Genomic DNA, 23871 nt, shown 5'->3' on the forward strand with positions numbered 1-23871 from the left:
TGTCTGCTAGAGATTCTCCTGGAGGCTGGCCCTGCACACCTACAGGCAAGGGCTGAGACCTAACAGGGGAAGCGGCAGCAGGTGCCTTCCGCAGCCTCGGGTCCCGGCAGCATTCCCCACGCCCTGGAGTGAATCCTGTGGGGGCCTCTCACCATCCGCTCCACTTCAGATGGGAGCTGTCATTGTAGAAATCCTCTCCCTGCCTGAGGCTGGTCAGGGACAGCGCGTGAGAGGTGAGAGGACGGGAGTTACTAAGCCCCCCATGAAGACCCTGGCTCTTCACTTGGCAGGAGAGACAGGACCGCGCTTCCCAGCCCCTCGAGATTGGCTGGTTGGGCTTGTGTGACTAGTTCTTGCCAGAGAGCTGTGAGGCAGCCTAGGTCCTGAGAAGTCCCCTGGCAACCAGAGGTGGACCTGCAGTGTGAGTGTAAAGTAAATCTTTGCTGATGGAAGTCACTGCCATTTTCAGGTGTTTGTTACCCAGCATAATCTGACTGAGAAAGGGTAAGTCGCCTGAGGGGCTTGGGGAAGTCTCCCTGCTCCGAAGGGAGATGATAAGGAAAGATGAAGTCTTCTTCACCAGGTGCTGCCGGGTGACATCAGCAGAGGTAACACTGGGAACTGCCGTCGCCCTCCCCCACCAGCCTGAGGATGAGGCCAAGGCTGAGGGTGGAAGAGAGAAGGCAGAAGGAACCACCAAGCCCTTGATGGTGTTGTCGAGATGCTGGATTAACCCTCCCTGGAGCCCGTTCTGCCTCTGACCCTTCTCTTCTGTGAGATAACAAACTCCTGCAGCGTTTGAGCCAGCCAAGTCTTGGTTACCTGCAGCCAGGAATGTCCCCCTGACACAAGCCCTGATTGGCTCCTGTGACTATATTTGCAACTTGATGGGGTGATACACTGGGAATCCCCCCCAAATCCAAAAGAGGAATGAACTGACTTCTCCGGGGTCACCCTGCCAGCCCAGAGCCAGGCTGTCTCTGCAAAGACCAACTCTACAGCTCTGGGCTTCAGCGCCTCCAGGGCAGCAGAGTGGTGCTTCAGAGAGCACTCGACTCCCTGGAAACTCATCTCTGCTCACCTGCCAAGGAAATACATGTTATCCCTGCTCCTGCAGACTTTGACCTCTAATGCCTCCAGGAAAGAAAGAGAGTCAAAACAATAAAAAGCATAAGCAGTCTTCACCTTACTGGCTGACTTAGCAGCCAGCTAACCGCCTGGTAAAATGTGGCTCCACTATGGCTAGAAACTGAAGTGCTCATGTGCTTGTTCCATTTTCTCAAAACGTCCACATCAAGCCCTGAGAACTAAAGGAAAACGCTGGCAGTGGCGGGGGCAGCCAGGGGAGAGTGGAAGGTACGAGTGGCAGGCGCCGCAGGCGGTTCCCTCATGTCTATTCTCTGCTTCCACCTTGGTAACAGAATCCCAAGTGTTTTGGGGGCAGCAATGTGATCGGTTAACAGACTCCATTTCCCAGGCTCCCTTGCAGTTCTGGCCAATGAGATAAAAGTGCTGCACGTGACTTCCAGGCACTCTTTGGAAGTGTGTTGTAGCGCCTTTGCCTCGTCAGCTCCTTAAGGCAGAAGCTCCAGCAGCCACCTGAAGACCAGAAAGCCACAGGCCAAGGAAGGCAGAGCATTGGCGAGGAAGAGCCCGAGTCCCTGACAACGTGGGGGGAAGAAACTATCTCATCTGAATCACCATTTTCTATATTATGCAGCTAAGCCGAATCCTAACTGATGGACTATCTTTAACTGGACATATTTTACCACCTTCATCTCTCAGCTGTCCTCAATCAAGACAACCTGTACTTTGTCCAACTGTGTAAGTTTCTTACTAATAAGCTTTATTATCCCAATGTAAACTGACTGACCTATGCTGGCCATTCTTCAGGTGCTGAGTATGTCCCATTTGGGGCCATTTCTACTACTGCCACATCCTGGTCAGCCTGGAAATTGGAACATTCCAGCATCTCACCATGCACAGCTCTAGGCAAAACTCCCCAGAAGCAGGTGTATGGGCTGCTAGAATCTTGGCTTTGAACTTCCCACTCTGACACATAGGAAAGTACCAAGACAGATGTGAACTCCTGAGGGCAGAGCCCCAGCCTGCTCTGTCCATCTCCTACACTGCCGGCCGGCACAGTGTGGGGTGAACTAGAGGATGCCTGGGTAAAGGTGGACACTATGCAGCCACTGCTGGCAGCCACCCCAATCATCATCTTTTTTGTCCCTGCTGGTGGGGTCCAGGATCCTCTCTGGCAACCATCCATCTGCTACATGACTTGAGTAAATCCTGACAGTTTAAGACAATCATGGGGGTCCAATGTGACCTTGCCAGAGGTTGGTTCAGGGGTGGGCAAGTGACCCAGTTCTTTTACCCTTAAAAACAAAGAGAAGCCCTCCCCTCTTTTTCCATAGGGTGCTGATTTTGCTTGGGGCCACTGTAGCCCTTGTGGGTCATGAGTGGAGCCAGGTACCTGAGGATGTCCCTGCAGAATTAACCAGCCTTAGAGCCACTCCTCCTTAGGACTTGCTATGTGACCATAAATCCCCATAATGCTTCATGCCTTCTTGAGTTAGATTTTCTGTCACTTCAAGTCAAATGCCTCCTAACTGATGTACCACTCTTTACGGAACTGGCAGGGAAAAACAAAGGAAAAAGGAAAGTCATCCAGGTGGCCTGATGAGCCACTGTTTATGGTCTGGGCCAGCCCTGTAGGCTGCTGAGCCGGGCACGTGATTCTGACCTAAGGCTCAGCACTGAGTTTGGAAGTTTGTTCATCTTGCACGCAATATGGCAAACTCCTGAGGACGGGGTGGCATCCGCCAGCCCCTGCACCCCAGCTGCCAGCCCAGGCCCTGCATGCAGCAGTGACAGGCATAACCCTCTCGGAGCACAGACTCTGCACCAGGCACAGTTAAGCATTCTTGAGGGCTTCCCTCCGTGAATGTTCTCAACGCTGCTCTGAGACAGATGTTTCACAAGTGAGCAAACTGAGGTGCTGAGGAGTGAAGTCTTTGCCCACACTCATATGGCAGACAGGGGACAGGCCATCTAGCCCTCTTGTGTCTCAGTATGTCCAAGATGGGCCACGGGGCAGGTTTTGTCCATGAAGGCCTCTGCACTGCTAAAAGCTTGATGAACGCAGCAAGTTGCAGGCCCTCTGGAGAAGACGGCAGGAGATGGGAGTGCTGAGGGCGGAAATGTCCGTGGCTAGGCTGGGATATCTAGGCTGGGTCACACAGGCTCCGGGATGTCAAGGGATAACTATGAGTAGGAAAAAGGGCAAGGAGCCGAGGCCACTGGGGCGGCTTCACCTGCTCCTGGGCCTCTTACTGTAGGCTGGTGACCTGTTATGAAAGACACTTCGGGCGGTTTGGGGGCAGAGGTGTGCCAGGAATGTTTGGCAAAACTTGGAACCCAGTTGGCGACAGAGGTAAAAAATGCTGAAACCTGGGCCACAGAGAGTGGAATCAGACTCCACTGCAGCCCTGGGAAGAGAGGGACAGGCTGGGAAGAACTAGAATGCAAGGAAAAAGTGAGAGTTGTTCATTTGTCAACGCCAGAGAGCCTGAAACACGAAATCACAGCCATCAAGTGTCACTGTGGGGCAGGGACTCCAGCAGGGACCATGCATGTTGACCCTGATTTGGGGATGAGCTTGGAGGCCTGTGGGCAGGCAGGACAGCTCTGGGTCATGGTCAGTCCCCTGGAATCACATAGCCCTGGGTTCCTGGAAGAGCAACCTAAGACAAGTGGATTTACCAGGTTGAGCCTCAGTTTTCTTCTCTCTCTTTGTAAAATGGGACGCATTACCCACACCTCATGGAGTTGCTGCGAACACTCACTGAGTGCATGCATACAGCTCCATGGAACAGTCTAGAGAACACAGAAAGAAATAGGCCCACACGGATGTGCCCAATTAATTTCCCCTTCCAATGAATTTCTGTTTTAAGCAGCAAAAGCAATCCAGTGGAGAAGGGAGAGCCTTTTCAATAAATGGTGCTGTACATTGGGAGGCAAAAAAAGGGAACCTCAATCTAAACCCTTTCACTATGCAAAAATTAGCTGTAAAAAAATACCTCAAAATGGATCAGGGACTTAAATGTAAAACAAAAATAATGAAAACTTCGGGGGAGGGTGTAGCTCAAGTGGTAGAGTGCATGCTTAGCATGCACAAGGTCCTGGGTTCAATCTCTGGCACCTCCTCTGAAAATAAATAAGTAAACTTAATAACCTCCCCGGCCAAAAAAATTAAATAAACAAAGCAAAACAAAACAAAGTTAAATACGGTGCTTAGTGTGCTTTAAAAAAAAAAAGACAACTTCTAGAAAAAAAAAAAGAAAATCTTTTAGGATCCAAGAATAGGCAAAGAGTTCTCAGATTTTAACATCAAAAGCATGATCCATAAAAGGAAAAAAACCCCAATAATTTGGATCTCATCAAAGTTAAAAACTTTTGTTTTGTGAAAAACCCTGTTAAGAATATGAAAAGACAAACTAATGACTGGGAGAAAATACGTGCAAATCACAAGGCTGACAAAGATCTTGTATCTGGAATGTACGAATACTGAAAAACAAAGATGTTCAACAGCATCACAATCCATCAGACAAAGACAAATGAACCACAACGAGACAGCATCACACACACCTATGAGAGCGGCTGAAATGAAAAATGGCGAAGACAGCAGAGCGGTGAGGGTGTGGAGAAACTGGAGCCCTCAGACCTGGCCAGTGGGGATCACAACGGTACAACCACTCTGGAAAATAGTTTGGTAGTTCTTTTTAAAACTAAAAGTGGACTTACCACACAGTAAGCAACTGTATTCTTTTTTTTTAAAACACTTTTCTACAGCACTACAGAATGGTCAGCACACTCCTCTGAGATAACGTTCTCAGCTTGCTGAGTAAGTGGCACTCTTAGAAACGTCTCCCTCCCACACTCCCAGCTTTACTGAGGTGTAACTGACAAATAAAATTGGAATATATTTAACGTGTACAAGGCAATGATTTGATATACGTGTACATTGTGTAATGATCACCCCAAGCAAGTGAGCACATCTAATATCTCGCATTGTTATTGTTTTTTTTTTAAGGTGAGAATGCTTAAGATCTACTCTCTTAGCAGATTTTAGCTATGTAATACAGAAGTATTAACTACAGCTACCATGCTGTACATTAAATCCTCAGAACATGTTCATCTTGTAAGTCAAAGTTTGTGCCCTTTGACCAACATCTCTCCCCATCTCTGCCCCCACCCCCAGGCAACCACTCTCTCTGTTTCTTTGAATTTGACTTTTTTTCCCCCATTCTGCATATAACTGATACTATGCAGTATTTGTCTTCCTCTGTCTGATGTATTTCACTTAGCATAATGCCTGTGAGGTTCATCCATGTTGTCCCAATGGCAGGATTTCCTCTTTTTATGGCTGAATAATATTCCATTGTGTATGTACACCACATTTCCTTTATCCATTCATCTGTCAACAGACATTTAGGCTGTTCCATATCTTGACCAGCAACTGTGTTCTTGGGCACTTATCCCAGAGAAATGAAAACTTTTGATGAACGTTCAGAGCATGAAAATCTGTAATAGTCCACACTCAGAAACTACCCAAATATCCTTCAATGGATGAATGGTTCTACGAACTATGGTACTGCCACACCATGGAATACAACTCAGCAACAGAAGATATACTGTATGATTCCTTTTATAAAACATTCATGAAGTAAGAGATGCAGAACAAAAAAATGGTTGCCAGAAGTTAGGGATGGGGGATGGGGTGGGTATGGCTATGGAGAAGCAGGAGGAAGGAGTTTGGTGGTGATGGTACAGCTGAGTGCCTCAACTGTGGACAAAACTGCATAGAGCTACACACACAGACACAGACAGACAGACAGACAGACACACACACACACACATACTCACACGTAACTGGTGCATTCTGAATAAGCACTATGGATTGTACCAATGTCAATGTCGTGCTTTGATGCTGTATCAGTTACACAAGATGCTGACATTTGGAGAGGGCTGGGTGAAGGGCTCACTGGAGCTGCCTTTACATTTCTTCTTTAACTTCCTGTGAGTCTATAATTATTTCAAATAAAGAGTTTAAAAATAATAATAAAAGGATGGGGACATCAGAATTTGGGAAAAAAAAAAGAGCTCCCTGGAGTACTATCATCCCCTCCACCTCTGTTCCTGGCTAACTGCTCCCTGCCAACTGCCACTTCCAGCCTCAGCCATTATTGTCACCCAGGTACCCCTACACCGCAGACTCATCTCCATTCCTCCTATGTTCCACTCCATTCTGCTTACTCATGTCTGTGGCCTCCATTCTGAAATTACTTTCTCCCCTTTCTATGTGGCAAACTCCTACTAATCTCTCAAAGATCTGTTCAACTGTTACCTCCTCCAGGCAGCCAGCCCAGGCAGCCAGCCTCCTTGGGGCTGGGCTGAGCTCCCTCCTCCAAGGCCTGAGTCTATCAGAGCTCTCACATCAGCGTGCACATCGTTTCTACCCTCTCTCCATCACAGCAGAACTGACAACAGGAGCCCCTGGAGTGAGTGAGTATCTCAAATATTTCTCCTGGCAGCCAGCACACAGAAAGCACTTAGAATCCTCTGCTGATGAAAGCTGAGTAGTGGTTACTAGAAGATGGAAGAGCGTGTGTGTTTCCCTCACTTTTACAGCAGAGGCTTGGAATCAAACACTGGTTTAGTGCAGCGGCTCTCGAAGTGTGTTCCCTGGACCAGCAGCCTTGGTATCGCACGCTCTACCCAACACCTACCAAGCTGGAAACTTGAGGGTGAGGCCCAGGAATCTATATTTTAACAAGCCCTCCCTCCAGGTGATTCTGAGGCGCACTATTTAAACACACTCACTCACTTGCTCGCTCCATCCTTTCATCAAATATGTACCAAGGATCTACCGTGTGCCAGACCTTGAGCTGTGTGTCACACAAAGATGACCTGGGAAGGTGGTATATCTCGGAGAGCAGGCTCGTTCATGCACGCGTGCATCAGTGTACATGAACACATGTGTACACACACATACACACTTAGCGGGGCTAACAGAATGGGAGAGCATGATCAGGAAACACAAAGGGAGGTGAAAGGTAGAGGGGCAGCATGTCATCTAGCATGGGGTGAGGTACAGGGAAGGCTTCCTGGAGGAGGAGCATCCGTGCTCAAGTTGGCGGAATGGTGGGGGGCAGTGAGGAGTGTGTGCAGTGAAGAGTGTGAAGAATTTCCAGGCAGAGGGAAGAACATGAGGAGGATTCTGAAATGCACAGACAGCCTACCTAGGAAATCAGAAGTGGCCAGAGCGGCTGATGTGCGGCCTTGCACAAGGCTGGGGAAGCGAGTGGGTCCCTGGTGACCACAGTGAGACATGGATGTTGTGTCCTGAGGACTATGGGACATGTGGGAGAGTTTGGAGCAGGGGAAAGACATGCGCAGATATACAAAGATCCCCCTGGCTACTCAGTGGAAAGTGGACCAGAGGAGGTGGGCCAGAGGATGGGGGCTCAAGGACGTGGCAGGGGCAGGGCACTGGGTTAAGGAGGAGGGGGTGGAGGCAGAGATGCTCAGGGGGTTGAAGGGATGGACTGCAGGGGGGGTGTGGGCAGACATCCAGGATAAGGCCCATGGCAGGGAACCCAGAGGAGGAAGGCTATAGGGCACGGGGGCTGCAAGCAACTGGAGAGCAAGCTAGAGAGTGCGTGTTTATCCTGAGGGCACTGGGGAGCCATGGAGGAGTTGGGAAGGTCCCTCATGCTGCCAGACTGACGAAGGACCCAAGGGGACAGGGCTGAAGACTAAAAGGCCATGAAAACTGGGCAAGGCTGGTGGCCTGCTCTTGGGGAGCACCACAGGAGTTAGGTGAATCGCTGAGCCGGAAGGTGCATGCTCTTGCTCAGACAAGTCAATCAGGTGTTGAGAAAACCACAACAGAAATACTGTGGCAAAGAAAGGCAACAGCGAGTCCTGCCCAGGCCAGCTTGGTCCTAAATCTTAGACACAGCCCATCCTCCTAGAGATCCTGTGATGACCTTCAGGGATCCAGAAGCCCCACACAAAAGCAAATACACTTGCAGGGTAAGTGTATTTGCTGAAGAAGAAAGATTCCACCTTCTACCAGATTTCTTAACTGAAAAGAGTGAAGAGACCCTGACCTTTCCGGGGATGGCTTGTATCTTGCGTAGGTGGCCGAGCCAGGGGTGGAGAAGCTCCCAGAAGGCTGTCGGTAGGGAGGGACTTTGTCGGCCCCTGCTGGTGATGCTGTGTAAGGGGTTTCTGGGAAGCTGACAGGCCTGGAAGAGAGACAGGAAGGAAGAAGGAGGTGGGGATGGGCGAGGAGGACACCCCTGACCCGACAGAGCAGGGACAGCCAGACCCTTCCCTTGGGCCAACCACACCACCTCTGCTTCATCTGCCATCCTTCCATGGGGATGGAGAGAGAGCAGTGGAGGGGGGGTGGGGGTGGGCAGGATACCCTTTGCTTCCCTCCCACTGTGGCCACGCCTGCCCCTCGGGTTCTGTGGCCTGATAAGGCCTGATTGGGCCGCCGACCGTTCTCGGCCTGGCCTGGGACAAGACGCCCCTCTGCAAGCTGGATTCCTTCACTTCTTAGAAATTTTTCTTTACCTTCTACTATACAATATAATCAAAAGCATTTATCTGTAAAGTATACATCATTATAATAAAACAAACCTCCTGAAGCTACCACCACCCCACAAGCCAGAACAGTAGAAATATGTATCCGCTGGTGGGTTCCTCTCCTTCCCCTCTACATCCTCTCAAAAGTAATCACTGTTGTAAATTTTGCACTTATTGGTCCCTTGACCTCTTAAAAAATATATAGTTTTAATCATATGTGGTATGGTGGATTTCCAACCTCAGACACTGAGCTCCCCAGCACCATGCCCTCACTCAGGAGGGATATTAAAGGGAGGGAGGGAGGGTAGGAGGGAGGCATAAGGACAAGAAGGGAAGGAGAAAGACTAAGGAGAGGAAGACACTGGACAGAAAGGGGAGAGGGAAAAGGGCAAAGGGCGGCTGCAGACAGGAGGGAGGTGGGGGCCGGGTGGTGCCCCTTGGAGGGGCCTTACCTCTTGCTGTGCAGGGGCTGGGACTCCCGGAAGGGGACCATGGGGGTCTGCTTCGGGGGCCGGCTCAGGGACTGGGCGTGGCCAGGGGTGGCAGGAGCAGCCCACCTGGAGGCTGGCAGGGAGTTGTGGGATGAGGGCCCGCTCCACTGCCATGGAGCATTGCTGCGGTAGGGGGGCCGGCCCCCTGGGGCCATGCTCTCCGGCTCCGTCTTGGGCTCCGAGGTATTCATGTCATAGGTCTCCAGCCACCCCCTGGGAAGGAAAAACTTCGTTACTCAGAGAGGCCCTGGCCACCAATGCACAGGCCAGCTGCCTGGGAGAGACGCGGTGCTGGGCTTTCCGGGCCCAACCTGAGCTGAGACGGCCTCTTTTAAAGGCCAAGTAGGTACCCTTCAACTTGGTCTGAAACTTAGCACCTCAGCCGGGACAAGGCCCAATGCAGGGGCTCTGACTGCTTCGCACTCTCTACCTCCCCTCCCCCCACCACCCCTCCCTTCCCTTCCCCCCACCACCCCTCCCTTCCCCTCCCCTCCTCTCCCTTCTCCCTGACCCAGGCCTCAAGTCGGCCAGTGTCCTCCATGGACCGGCTCGGCCCTCCTTGGCTATACTTGGGGCCAGAAAGGCGGATGCCCTCAGAATCAGAGGATAGTATCTGCCTTGTTCCAAAGAAGCTCAAAGGCAGCTGGAAGAGGAGCAGGTGACCTACTTTGCAGGGTGGTTAAAAAAAAAAAAAAAAGCCACGAAATCCAGAACCTTGAAATAGATGCAGAATTGCCTGCGACTCCCCCCAGACCAGGCTGGCACACGCACCGCGGCGTTCCCGGCTCAAGGCGGGGAGGCCTGCAGGCTGGGCTGGCATCTCCACCGTGGCTGCAGCGAGCACGGGAGGGGGCCGTGCACCCAAGGAGGGGGCCGTGCTCACAGAACCCACCTCCCCGCAGCTGTGGGAGCTGAGACTGGAGGAGCCCACGGCCTGGAAGCTCGCGTGCCTACAATGAGCCGATCCTCTCCGGTTCTCCTGAGTCCCCTGAGGCACTTTCAGGGCCACCCGGTAAAAGACTCAGTGGCTGGGAGGCTGTGGGCCCAGGTCATGCTGCTTAAGGAGTCATCATAAGGTGACCTGAGGGTGTGCTCTGGCACCTGGGCCCCTCAGCTGCACTACGTCAGAGCTGACATTCCAGCAGTCTATCTGGATTAGCAGGTGCCCATGCCTCACCAGGTACCAGGTGAGGAATGACAATGTACAAACATCTAAAAGAACCCACAGCTATGCCAAGCCCAGTGGAGGTGGAGGGGATACCACTGTGGCCCCAGGCAGCACACGCCTGCTGCTCCTGCCCGCCCAGCTTCTACCCCCCTTCTTCTGGGAACAGGTCTGTGTGCTCTGGGTGGGGCTGGCTCCATTTCTTGGCTCCAGGTATGAGCATGTGACCCAGGTCTGCCAATCAGAAACTCCTCTCCCTCTGGACACAATGACTGACACAGGACTGTCACGTGCCCCAAGCTGGGCCAATCAGAGACAGTGAGTATTAACTTTGGAGCCACCAGGGGAAAGATCTATTTTACTTGGGCTGCTGGGCTGGGGAGACCTAAGCCGGAGCTGTAAGGAGGGACAGGTCATTTTTGTTCCCACAAAGTGGGAGATGGTTTGAGAATGACAGCCACGCAGAGAAGGAGACAGGGGAAAGAGATTCCTGATGCAGATGCCAGAGTCCCCGCATACAGTCACACTCGAGCCTTGCCCTATCTCCTGGTCTTATCAGATGCATATGCCAATAAAGTCCCTCTTTTGCTTCACCTCTGTTGCTGGTAACCAGAGTTCTGATCAGTACATCACACTGAAGACAGAAGTAAACTGAGGCACAGAGAAGTTAAGCAACCTGTCCAAGGTCACAGCCAGTAAGAGGCAGAAACTGCATTCAGAGATAGTAAGCTGACTCAAAAGCCCACAGCTTTAACCACTGGCCCAGTGAACAATGGTTTGGGAGGTGGTGGTAGATTTCTTGGGTCCTTGACTTCTATTCCAGTTACTGACAGCTTCACCTTTGGCCAGTAGCCCCTGGGCATGATCTCAAAGAAGGAAATGTTATGCAGTCACCCTGAAGGCAGCACAGAGTGATGGAGAGCCAGGGCTCCTGGGCCAGAGGGCCAGTTCAGAGCCCAGCTCTGCCACGAATGGCCTGTGTGGTCTTGGGAGGAATTTCTTTCTCAGGGCCTCTGTTTCCGAATCTGTAAGCTGGAGTGGTGATGAGCATCCTCTGAGCATTAGTAGAAAGGCTGGTGCAGGCCAAGCGCCTCATGAATAAGGGCTGCTGCCGTCACCTTCTCCACCAGGTCCGTGGACAGTCCACCTGCCATTCCCACTTCTACTTTCTGAAGTCCAGCCACACCCACCTGGGGGCTTGGGAACAAATTCCTTCCCGGCCGTCTGAGAACTACCAGCATCAAAATCACCCTGGGCACTCAGGAAAGAACACAGATTCCTGTGCCCCATCTTGGCTCATCTGACTCAGAGTCCTCCTGGAGGTGGGACCTAGGAAGTGGCATTTTACTGAGCTGCCAGGGACAATTCTGACACAAGAGGCTTAAGAAGCCCATTGCACTGATTTCGTTTCTGAATTGTTTTTATACACTGGAGTGGTATAAAAGGGCATCCCTGTCCCCTATCTCTGCTCCCCGGTTATACTCATCAGAAGCACCCACAGCTTCCAAGCTTTCATATATTCTTACAAAAATATCTCATGTAGATAAGTAAATATGACTTAAAATAGAAATAAAAAGACTACTACACTTAACCCCAGATCCCATCTTGAGTTTTTTTTTTCCTTCCCAATTAACAATATTTCTTATCAGGCCCTCTCAGCACAGACCCACTGCATTTTCTATAAACAATCAATGACTATTCCATCACATGGATGACCTGGGGTCTACTCAGCTGGTCCCCTACAGTTGGATATTTAGGTTTCTTCTAGTCTTTTGCTTGGCCAATAAGGCTTCACTAAATACTCCCTTTCCAACCTCTCAGCCGCATGCGGGAGCGGTCTGAGGGTGGACGCCCATGGTTCGCAGACCACTTTTCCTCCTGCCTCCGTGTCCTTGAGCCCCGACAGCCTAGTTTCTGGGGGCCGTAGGGACTCCTTTCTTATCTTTCCTACTCACTAACTTGTGGGGTTTTGATTTCCCTCCTCAGAGAGGAATTTCCAGCCCCCTGCTTCCATCAGATGTCTTGAGTCCAACTGAAGGGGACAAAGGCATCCAGGATCAGGCAGTGACAGGGGCAGCGAGATTGAGAACATCCCTCCTGGGCCTGTGCAAGCACCCGAGGGCATGACAACACACCTCCTCAGGAGCTCTGGGGTGCCCTCCTGGCTACCTGGCCTGGCCCAGCAGGGCAGGGCTCACTTGAGAACCCCAGCCTCGTGGCCTGGGGGTACAGAGATGATCCTCTGTACTCTACTCAGTGCCCAAAGGGCACAGGGTTGAGACACGCTGTGCAGAGCCTGGCTGGCGGCAGGCGGAACACCTCTGCTCATCCCAGCGTGCTTCCCCTCAGGGCTTATCGTGACACTTAGGCCAGGAGACCAGGGCTGCAGCGAGAGGCTGTGGGGAGCCCAGGGCCGGGGCTATCAGATCTGCAAGTGAGGCCAGCTAGACACCACTGCGCCTGGAAAGCAACAAAACCCACGCAAGTCCCAACCCACACCCGCCCCTGCAAACAGGAGATCTTGTTTCGGTGGCCACCTTGTAAAGGCAGCAGGGCGATAGTTTTTCTTCTAAATAGGGCAGGGCTCGGAGCCTGTCCGTCTGGTCACACCCTCCCTGGCCTCGTCTCCCCAAAGCCAAAGAAGGGAGCCCGCAGACGTTTCCTTTCCCTTCAGCTGCTCCCTACCTGCAGGTATGAGGACGCCTTTGTGGTCTCTGGCACTCCCAAGTTTTCGAGTCACCCAACAGGCGGCCTGGCTTATGGTGTGCGTGCGTGTTGAGTGTGGAGCGGGGCGGCGGGCTCTGCCGGGAGCTCGCCTGGGGGTTACCTCAGCTTGACTTGCCCCTGCAGAGCTCAGAGTGGGTGTGGCTGCGCCTTGGCTCCGTGCAGGGGTGGAGGAAGCCTCAGGAGAGGGCTGGGAGAAGGGGACGCCTTGGGCCTGACTGGAGACCTGAGGCTGAAAGACCTGGGTGGGGGTGGCCAAGCCCTTGGCTGCAGCAGGGTTAAGCCTACCCAGAACTGTTCCCCACCAAGTTCAGAGCAAACAGGACTCAGGAAAGTGGGGATGGCTCAACCAGAACTCCCAAGCCCACAGCTTGCAACAGCTTTTAGAGGCAGCAGGGTATATGGAGATGGGAAACCTGGACTGAGCTTTGCTCTGCTGCTCAGTAGCTGCACGACTGTGCTCAGGTGACTGGTCCACTCTGGGCATCAGTTTTCTCCTCTGTAAAGTGGGGACCATACCAGCCCAGCGAGGTCATGTGTAGAAGCACTCAGTGTTTCCTCATCTCGTGCCCCCTCTTGGATCACTCTGCTCCAGCCACACTACCCTCTTTCTAGTCTGTCAACGAGAGCCTCTGTCCTCACATTTGTGATGGCTCCTCCCTCCCTACAAAGCCTTTCTTCTGGTTTTTCTCACCTTCAGGCCTTTCCTGACCACCCAGTCCAACGTCAGGTCACATGCTTTATTTTCCTCACACCTGGTACCTCAGAGCTGGGGTCTTCAGAGGGCTGGTGCCTCCTACAGGCCAGGTGCTGTGCTATGTGCTCCACAAGCCTCATCTCCTCGGACCTCACAACCTCCTCCAGGGAAAGGCTCTATTATCATCCCTATTTTACAAATGAGGAAACTGCGGCGCAGGGCGGTGAGGCCACTTGCCCAGAGTCACAGTAGGAGGAGCAGCTTGGATTCAAACACAGGTAACCTCACTCTGCAGCCCGCCTTCCCACTACGCTCGGCTGCTCCCCCTTTTGTCGTATGAACCATCTTATCTGCTTACTCCTTTACTGTTTGTCTCCCCTGACGTATTTGTCAGCTCCGTGAGGGCCCAGGCCTTGACCTTCCACTGTGCAGCTGAGTTTCCAGTGCTTGGAATGTAGTGATTCTAGAATCACTGTCTCTGGGCACCTGTGGAGGTTGCCAGGGTACCAACTCATTATTCTAAAAACTGCATCTAGCCTGCCTTCCCTGTATAAATCACACCTCAGAAGAACCCAATAGTTGCTGAAGGAAAGTTCTTTTTAGAAGACCTCCAGCCAAAAAATGAGGAAGGAATGACAGAACTGAGACCGTCACTTCAGGGTGACCCGTAATGACACAGGGGATCTAGGTAATGATCAGGAATGGCTGCTGAGAGCTGAGGGGAAATGTATGGTGACAGGTCACGCTGCCACCATCCGAACCCTCTGACCGCCCTCAGTTTCACTCGCACAGGAATGATCAGACACGAGATGTCTCCTGGTGGGTGCACACCTGGGAAGAGTTGTTACCAAAAGAATTTAACCAGAATCCCAGAGTCTGATCAAGCTTCTATGCCGATCCTTGGTTTACGGGAAATCCGTGCGCTAGAAGAACAGGTTAAAGGACACCGGGGGATGTGAGCGGCTAAATCCAGGAAGTGGGAGGCTCTAAAGGACCAGTGACCTGGTTTCCTCCCAAAATCAACTGTAAGAAAAAAATAAGCAGGAGGAGAAACTTATAGAAGAACCTGAAGTGATACATCAACCAAATGCCACAGGAGGAGCTTGATAAACAAAACAACTGTCTTTTAAAAATACTGATACAACAGAAAGCTAAAGACAGAATGGATAGTTGATACCGACTTACTATTAAATTTTTTAAGCGTAATAATAACTTTTTAAAGGTCCTGACTGGGTAGGGGTACATTCCAAGGAGTGGGATTGTTCCAAATAATCCAAGGTGGGGAAGTATGGATTTAAAAACAGAAACAAAACACCATATGATAAATGCTGAAACAGGGGCTTGGCTCAGTATACTTCTAATGTGCTTGAAATGTTCCATTAAAAAAAGTAAACTAAACAAATTGAAAAGAAACAAACCCTGCACTGGCTTCCCAGTGAACAAAACCCAAGCTCGTTACCATGTCCAGAAAGGCACCCCCGTCTGCCCTGTCCCCTCTGTCCCTTTCTTCCACCTCTCATCCCGCTCACTCTTCTCCAGCCACACTGGCCTCGCTGTGCTGCGGGAAAGCGCCACACACACTGGCACTTTGGAGACTCTGCCCTGGCTTGTTCTCTGCTTGCCCAGAAACCCACATGGTGGCCTCCGCCCTGGAGCCTTCCCTGACCACCCATAAGCCACGCCCTCGCCATGCTGCAGACCTTGTCACTGGCTGATCCTGTATCATGCAAGTATTTAATTACTGCCTGTCCTTCCCTCAGGACACAAACTCCAAGAGAACAGGCACTTTTGTTTGCTGTCAAGTCCTGAGCACTCTGCACAGTAAGCATGTGCTGAATGAATAAACAAGGTGCACTGCGCCCTAGCACGGGTGTGCTGGCTAGGAGCCTGGGCGAAGGAGGGCACCAGCCTCACAGGGCTGCTTGGAGACTGGGGCCCACGACTGGCCCACATGAAGACCCCGTCACCACTGTCACTCTTGCTGCCAAGGAAGGGCCTCAATGCCAGCCCTCGGGGAGCTGCCAACCCCCACCCAGCCCTGGCCAGGGCAGATGGCCTTACCTCCTGGGTGTGCCATCCTCGAAAGGTGGGATGATGACCACCTTGACGGTGACGGAGGTTCGCAGCAGGTCGATCATCTGGTCGTGGGTCAGCGTGACCACGGCCACCTTGCAGATCTCCACCAGCCGGCTGCCCTGCCGGAGGCCGGCCTGCCAGGCAAAGCCGTAGTCCTCCACCTCGGCCACGGTGCCATCGTACTTCACGTGGAAGCCCAGCTGGCCGAGCCCGTTCCGCCGCAGGGTCATGTCCACCGTCTCCCAGCCGTTGGTCATCACCTGTAGGCAACACGTGGGGTCTAGCCTCAGGAGCTCCCGTGGAAGGGTCTTGGTCGGATTCTACCCGTTGAGGCCAAAGAGCCTGCAGACCCCATCTACCCTCCCAGGCGAGGCCAGGGTCCAGGAGAGTGATGTCCACCTAGTCTCGGCTCTGGCTCCTGACCTCTGGAGCAACGCGGAAGCCTCCCACAGAGGCAAGGTGGTGTTCTCCGAGTGCCCTGCCTCCCCTCACGCTTCCTGGCCCCCCAGGGTCACCCTTCTCTTCCCCCAACTTACGGCAGGATCGCCCTCCTTAGCCCCACTATGGTTGGTGGGCTCTGGGATTTGTTTTGGCCAATGAGTTGTGAACGGAACCAGTATATCATCTGGGCTGGGGCATTTAATTGCCAACCCGAGACCCTCTGCAGGCCTTTCCCCTATGCCACGGCCACTGGGAGTATTCCAGACAGAGGCTGCAGGGTGGGCAAGGGTCCCAAAATTAGAAGAATGTGGAGCATAGACTCTGGCTGAACCTAAGATGCACATGTGGTGTGAGTGAGAAAAATCTGTGTTGTTTTTAGCCACTAATGCTGTATTCTGACTGATACAGTGACTACAGCCAGAGTAAGCTGGAGAAACAAGAGACCAGATACCCTGGGATCTTTTCTAGGCTGGGGGCTTGGGCCATATTCTCTACTTCATGACTTCATTCTTAGAGGCACAAACCTCTTCCCAGTCTCCTCCTCAGACCGTCCCCCAACCTGGAACCTACCAGGCAGCACAGGGCCTTGCCTCCCTCCCTCCAATTTACTCCCTGTTTCATTCGTGTGAGATTTCCGCCATGATAACATACTACAACAGATACGAAGACCCTCTGAACAGAACCCCTAGTTCTTCAGCATTTCCTTAGGGATTCCCTCTTCTTCTTGGGGTGAGAAGATTAACTTAAGGAGCCGTGGCTGTTAAGCAAGTTACATCAAGATTTGTCTGCCCTTGCCTGAAACTGCGTTAAGGAAAGAGATCATGTAATGGTCCACGTTTCCCATGGAAGGTCACTCCCTGGCTAGAAATGATGCTTTGTGATGTACCTATGAGAGCAGCAGCTTCCAGATTTTTCTGACCACTATGCACACTAAAAAGGAGTTTTATGTCACAAGCCACATTAGTCATTTACACATTTACACGTGCATCCATACACATAAAAATACTCCTTGCAACCCACGTGGATCACATTCTTAAGTGTGGGCAGCAAGAAAGGACACTGAATGCCAGAGGACTTACCTGAAAATGTAAACACATCTGTTCCTGGTCTGCATAGTGAGAAACTGTGAAGTGGGGAACCATGTAAAACCAGAACAAAGCTCCATGAAACAAAGTACTTCCTTGCTGGGACACATTCTGATACGGCTCATTCTTTTCTACTCTATTCTTGAAAAGTTGATTGAGATGCACTAACTGATTTCATAGCCCAACTTGTTTATATGACAATAAGGAGTTATTGTCAATTATTTAATGTATGATAGTGGCAAAATACTTATATTTTTAAATCTATATATTTTAGAGATAAATATTGAAATGTTTACAGGTGAAACGATAGGATGTCTAGGATTTGTTTCAAAATAATCAGGGGAAGGTAAGGGAGAGAAGAGAGAAGCAAGATTGGCCCATGAAGCTGATAACTGTGGAAGCCGGGCTAGGAATTTACTATGCAAGTCCCTCTACTTTGCATATGTTTGAAATTTTCCATGATTAAAACATTTAAAAAGACTTGGTTTGAAAGGAAAGCCTATTGTTTAGTGCCTCAAAAGAGAAAGTTGTGAGTGGTTTCATCCTGGACCATTATATCTGCTTTGGGAGTCAAAATTCTTCTTCCCTTTGAAGCCGCCACCCTTGTGTCCAAAGGATTTGGCTGTGGGTTACGGAGGAAGGTCCTGTGAGCCTGTGCAATTAGACACACCAGCCCCGGGAGTCCCACAGAGCTCCTGCCACCCTCCACCCTCTTCTTCCTTTGAGTAGGAAGAACCCCTGCCCACCGCAAATCAGAATTTTGATGTGTGTGTGGCCACCTGGGTGGGGACCACACTTCTCTGTTTCCCTGGCAGCTGGCTGTGGACATGACTTGGTTTTGGCCAACGGGATAGGAGTACAAGTGCTGGAGCTGCTACCTCGTGTTCTTAAAAATAGAACTGCTTGCCCTCCACGTATACAATGTCTCCCTTCCTGCTGATGGGAATGTGGATATGGAGTGACTCCATGCTGACCATGCAGGTAAGCACAATATCGAAGGGAAAGAAGGAGCCATAAGACAAAAGGGACCTGAGTCCCTGAGCCATCTCACCAGCCTTGAGCAGCCTGAGCGCTACCTACAGAAGAAAGAAACTCCCATCTTATTTCAGCAGCTGGATTTCTCAGTCTCTCTCCCTTTCTCTCTCTCCTGTCCCCCTCTCTCTATTTCTCTCTCCCTCCTTCCTTCCCCCTCCCTCCCTCTCTCTGTCTGGACAGGGGGAGAGACAGTCTGCAGGGGAAGCTTGAAACATCAGGAGGGGTGCTCTTCTTCAGGCAAGGCTTCCTTTGGGTTGTTACAAAACCCAAGGTGACAGAAGATTTGGGACACTAGGCCAGAGCAGCCCGAGGCCCTGATGGCACAGGGAACACCTTATGAGATCAAACACACAATCAGTTCAGAGGAACCCCTGCTGTGTCACGTGGCCACCCAGCCCCCCTTTAAAGCTCATTTTCCTGGGGGGCTGATCTTTGTGTGCCAGGTGCTGGTTAAGCCCTTTAAATGCCCAAGTTCCCTAGTATCTCACTTATGAGGCACATATACTAATCTGCTTAACATTAGTTAAATTTATTGTGAAATAAAGAAATGGCAAAACTGAAGTGTGTCAGTCGCCCAAGGTCACAGAGCATGTCTGCCTTGACTCCTGCTTTTTTAGCCACTGTGCCGTTTTCTCTGTTGCCACGTTGCTCCCGCTGTCATTTTCCTTTACTTATTCTCCCTACCCCCACCCCTCACCAAGATGACTCCTACTTACTGCTCTAGTCTCAGTTTAAGTCATTCCCTCAGGGAAGTCCCCCCAATCCGGGGCCCAGCCCACAAGGCTGGGGTGCTTGGTGGGTAACGTAAATGAGATGTAGGCGGGTGAGACCTACGGCCAAATTGTACACTCCTGTCCCATCTAAACGGCATATCCATCACCTTGCTCAGCTGACCCCTATCCTGTGCAAATGTAGGTCTCGGATAGCCAGATCCCCCTGTTTTTCAAGAGAAGCCAGAAAGTGAGGTTTGTATGAAATCCTCTGAATGTTAAGCTTTGGTAAGCAGCTCGGTTATGTCTGGGGGCTGCATCACATCTGCAGGTTTGAGACCGCCCCCCACGATAGGGTCCCCCTGGCATCCTCAGCACTGCTCCTTTTACCCTATTGGCATTTGTAATTCTTGTTCAGTATCTGCCTTGGATGGGAGCCCCAGGAGGGCAGGCTTGGGCCCACTGTGGTCACTGTTGGGTCCTGGAACTGCCTGGCCAAGGGCCAGGCACACCAGAAAACTTTTTGACTTAATGAAGGACGTCTGAATCCCAGCTGTGTTGGGGAGGGTGCAGACTCCTGACCCTGAAGGGCTTCATAAAGACAGACTGGCCTCGTAAGCCGTTTAAGATGGGCCTGCTCCTTCACAGAAGATGGCTTCTGTCAACGCTTCCTTGTGCCTGGTTTCTTAGCGGGCTTCGGGGCACTGAGATTGGGAAGGGGGCTGTGGAAACATGCTGAAAAAGCACTGCACCAACAGTAGGCACGGGGGTGGGTGTGGGATGGCGGCACAGAGAGGACACAGGGATGAGGGTATCACGTGGCACAGTGCGTGGCATGGTCACTGCTCAAGAAACGCGATTTTTGGGGAGGAAGAACTCTCATGTTTAACTCATTCTGGGCCCTAGGCAAGTTGCTTTACCTCTCTGGGCCTCAGTTTCCTCATCTGTGAACTGGGGATGATAATGGTATCTCCCTCACTGGGCTTTTGGGAAGAAATGCAAGGTCATGCAAGGCTCCAAGCAGTCTGACAGCCAGCCCTCCAAGGACGGTCTGTGCTATTACAGGGCAGCACGCATGTGTGCATTTAGTCCATGTTCATGGAGTGCCTGCTGCACACCAGACGCTGACCTAGGTGCTGAGGACACAGCGGGAAACATCAAATATGTAAAAATACATGTCAGAGGGTGGTAGGTGCTATGGAGAAAATTAAGGCAGGGAAAGTGGGTGGAATAAGCTCAGGGCCAAATTGGAGAGAGGGGTTGGCAATTTTGGATAATGAGACCTCAGTGACAGCTGACATCTGACTAAAGGCATGTAGAAGGGGACTGAGCTACGTGGGGATCAGGGACAGTGCTCTAGCGCAAGGGCACAGGCAGTGCAAAGGGCCTGAGGCTGGATGCCTGACTAGCACACTCTGGAAACAGCAGAGGTATGTGTGCCTGGAGCAGAGAGTGTAAGGGGGAGAGGAGGTCAGAGAGGCTGACAGAGTCAGACCACGCAGGGCCTCACGGACCACCACGAGGACTTGAGCTTTTATCTAAGAGAGTTGAGAAGTCTGAGCAGAGCAGTGATGTCATCAGATCCCTCTACTGACCATACTGAGAACAGGCCACAGGGAAGCAAGGGTGGAAGCAAGGGAGACCAGCAAGGAGGCTGCTGGAGAGTCCTGGAGGGGCTGTGGAAGGGGGAGGAGTAGAGAGTTTGCCTCTTGGAGGCGGAGCTGACAGATTGGATGTGGGTGTGAGAGAAAGAGGAGTGAGGCTGATGCCAAGGCTTCTGACTCCACAAATGAGAGATGGACTTGTCCTGTACTGCGACAGGAAAACTCTCTCTGGGAGGCAGTTGGGGGGACACCAGGAGCTTGTTCTTAGACACGCTAAGTTTCAGGGGTTGAATGGAGATGCCGAGTAGCAGTTAGCTATCAAGCGTCGAGTTTGGGCACAAACAGGTTTTGGAGTCAGAAAAAAAAAATCTAGATTCAGACCCCAGTCTGCCACCTACTGGCTGTGTGACTTTATGTGAGTATCTATACCTCTCTGAGCTTCATTTTCCTCATCTGTCAAGTGGGGATAAAAACACTGCCTATACCCCTCCAGGGTGGGTGGAGGACTGTGAGATCATGCATGTAAACTGCTTATTAGCACAGAGTCAGGGTTCAAGAATCTCATTCAACTAACCAAATGTGCCAGCCCTGAACTACGCATATGTGACAAGCAAGTGAGCGAAACAGTCAGAAGCCCTTGTTCAAGGATCTCACATCCTAATGGGAAGCCTACACACTAGCTATTGCTACTGCCTGAAGTGGGACATGAATTTTGGAGTCAGGGAGGCTGGGAGCAGGGCTTTACCAATCCAACCTAAACTTAATGAGCAAGTCTAAGGGTCAGAAGGGTGAGGACAGCCGGCTGTCACAGTGGCCTCTAGAGGTCACAGCCTACCAAGTCAGGCCAGCATGCCTGGACAATGTAACTCATCCAATCCTTAAAACTTGCACATGATATAGGGTGATTATTGTTCCCATGTTTCAGATGGGGAAACAGAGTCACCCAGCAGTTAAGTAACTGGCTCAAGGTCTCAGCTGGTAAGTGGCAGTGCTGGGACTCGAAACCAGACCTTCCAACTTGAGAACCTGTGTTGTTAATTCCCGTGCTAAACTGCCTTCTCTATTTCAGGCATGACACGCCATTCTGCTAAACCCACTGACAGCTCATCACTGACCATCGCATTCCTTTACACAGGGCTCAGATGTGGCCTGAGTACTCTGAGCACAACGTTTCAAACAGCCACTACCAACTAGGATGTCATCTGACTTGAAACCACTCCACCACCCTTGGTTTGGCCTACAGTCTGAGCCTGAGCTGTACATCAAGAGCTGAGGGTGAGATTTTTATCTAGATTGTAAGTCTCTGACTTTAACATAAATGTTAAACCATTCATAATTATCGTGATTACTGATGTGGAATTATTCCTGCCATATAATTTTTCTTTCTTTTATCATGGTTTCTTACACTTCCTCCCCACTACCTCCCCTCATCCCCAAACACCCTGCTTCTGCACTATCCTTTAATGATCTGAAAGCTTTTCAATCTATTTTATTTCTTCTAGAAAGTATCCTTACATTTTTAACATAAGCTTAAACTTATCTTTTCTATCAACATCTAGAGTGAGTAAAGCTGCCTTTTGTCTTCCCAAGGTGATGGCATAGGAACCTCAGATCCCTGGCCCAAGTCTTCCCCAGAAGGAACCCAGGCTGCAGGACCCACTAGACCTCTGGTGTGTAAGTCACAATTCTGATTGTCTTGGGGCCGATGAGTGTCCTGGCCCAACTGACTGGGCTCAGGGAGGCATCTCAGTGGTTCCTAAGGCCTCTGCCAGACCACAGAGCTGAGCCCTCTCCCTTACCTTCAGCCTCTGGACGATTTCCCTTATGTCCTCCACAGAGCCCTCGGAGGCCTGCAGGAAGATGTGGTCCCCTCGCCCATAGAAGATTTTAAGTGTCGAGGAGTCTGGGGTCCAGCCAATGACATCCCCGCAGTAGCAGTTAAATACCACCTCCTTGGTGCGTAGGTCCAGGAGCACCACAAACTCATTAGAAATCCCCAAAATGCAGTCAATTTCTACTCCCTGGGCATAGTCCTGAGCCGCCACCCTCCAGGCGATGGCCCCTGCGCTGTGCTGCTCAGCGCCTGCCCGGGCTTTGGTCTTCTCCTTTTTCTTGGAGGTCAGGGAGATGAGGTTAAACTTGCCCGTGGAGTCAATGGGTGTGTTGGAGACACAGTTCTCAGCCAGGTCCTTGAGGTACTCCTGGCGGGTCCTGGTGGCCATGGTGTGGAACTTGTCGGACTTGTGCGCGGCGTTCTCAGCGTTAATCACCTTGGCCAGCAAGAAGTCTCTGAAGACGTCAGATTTGCGGAATGTGGTTCCACTGGGGATAGGGGGGCCAAAAGGAGGAGCGTCTTTGGATCGGGTCACAGCCATACTGAGGAGGGAGAAATCGTTTAGATGGTAGAAAGAAACACATCTGAGAGTCCTTTCAGAAAGAAAATACACACTCAGAAAGAGGAGTTTCCTTTTTAAGAATGGAGGTGTACGTCTAATTAGTCAGTTGCTGGCTAACTAGATTGGAAACTTGATAAAGTCTCAGAGCACATACAGGTATTTTTACTTCCTACAAGCAGAACGTTACAACATCCACTGATGTTATTCAAAGGATAACTGTCCCAGCACTGCTCAACTCTAGCTGTTCTCGTTTGACACACATATGGTGTGGTACATTACAGTTTGGCAAAATTTACCTCTTCCCATCTACCTTCGTGGGCAGGTACATCCTCACTCCACTGAGCCTGGTCATGTGACTTGATCTGGCCAATGCAGAGTAAAAGCATGAAGTGTGTGTGGGGGTTAGGCCTGCCTCCTGTGTGCCTGCGTCACCATGAGACTCACATGCTCTGGGGTCTACTGGTCCCAGGATGATGAAGGACACCTGGAGCAGACCTGGGCCCGATGTGGCCTGGAGCCAAGGCTAGCCAGACCTCAGCTAACCTGCAGATATGTGAGCCAAGACAATGATGTTTGTGAGCCACTGAGTTTTGGGGTAGTTTGGAAAGTGGGATTATTGTAGGAACACCTGATGGATATGGAACAATTATGTGATTTCTTTCAAACACTTGTAGAGTACTAATACACTTTGTAAATCATTTCAACAAAGGTTATTTTGAAAAGTCATGGTAAGGGGAAGTTAGAACAGGACTTTTTCCACTTCAGTTTTTTAAAAAATTTTAT

General features: G+C 51.0%; 1 protein-coding gene and 1 long non-coding RNA gene across 11 annotated transcripts in view; one reads left to right on the forward strand and one right to left on the reverse strand.

The window, feature by feature from the left end:
• The window catches only part of SIPA1L3 (signal induced proliferation associated 1 like 3), a 214753-nt gene that overhangs the window by 44820 nt on the left and 146062 nt on the right, over positions 1 to 23871 (reverse strand). For all 10 annotated transcript variants that reach the window (XM_072967157.1, XM_031681736.2, XM_072967159.1 and 7 more), the window contains 4 exons: positions 22492 to 23068; positions 15803 to 16077; positions 9117 to 9368; positions 8181 to 8318 (listed from right to left, as the gene is read on the reverse strand). In XM_072967157.1, coding sequence (XP_072823258.1) covers positions 8181 to 8318; positions 9117 to 9368; positions 15803 to 16077; positions 22492 to 23068 — 1242 coding nt within the window. The remainder of the gene's footprint in view (positions 1 to 8180; positions 8319 to 9116; positions 9369 to 15802; positions 16078 to 22491; positions 23069 to 23871) is intronic.
• Positions 14268 to 14953, forward strand: LOC140698087 (uncharacterized). The gene is made up of 2 exons (XR_012075529.1): positions 14268 to 14429; positions 14520 to 14953. It is a non-coding gene; the product is annotated as an uncharacterized lncRNA (long non-coding RNA).

The sequence above is a fragment of the Vicugna pacos genome, chromosome 9 (genome assembly GCF_048564905.1).
Source record: "Vicugna pacos chromosome 9, VicPac4, whole genome shotgun sequence".
Taxonomy (NCBI): Eukaryota; Metazoa; Chordata; class Mammalia; order Artiodactyla; family Camelidae; genus Vicugna; species Vicugna pacos.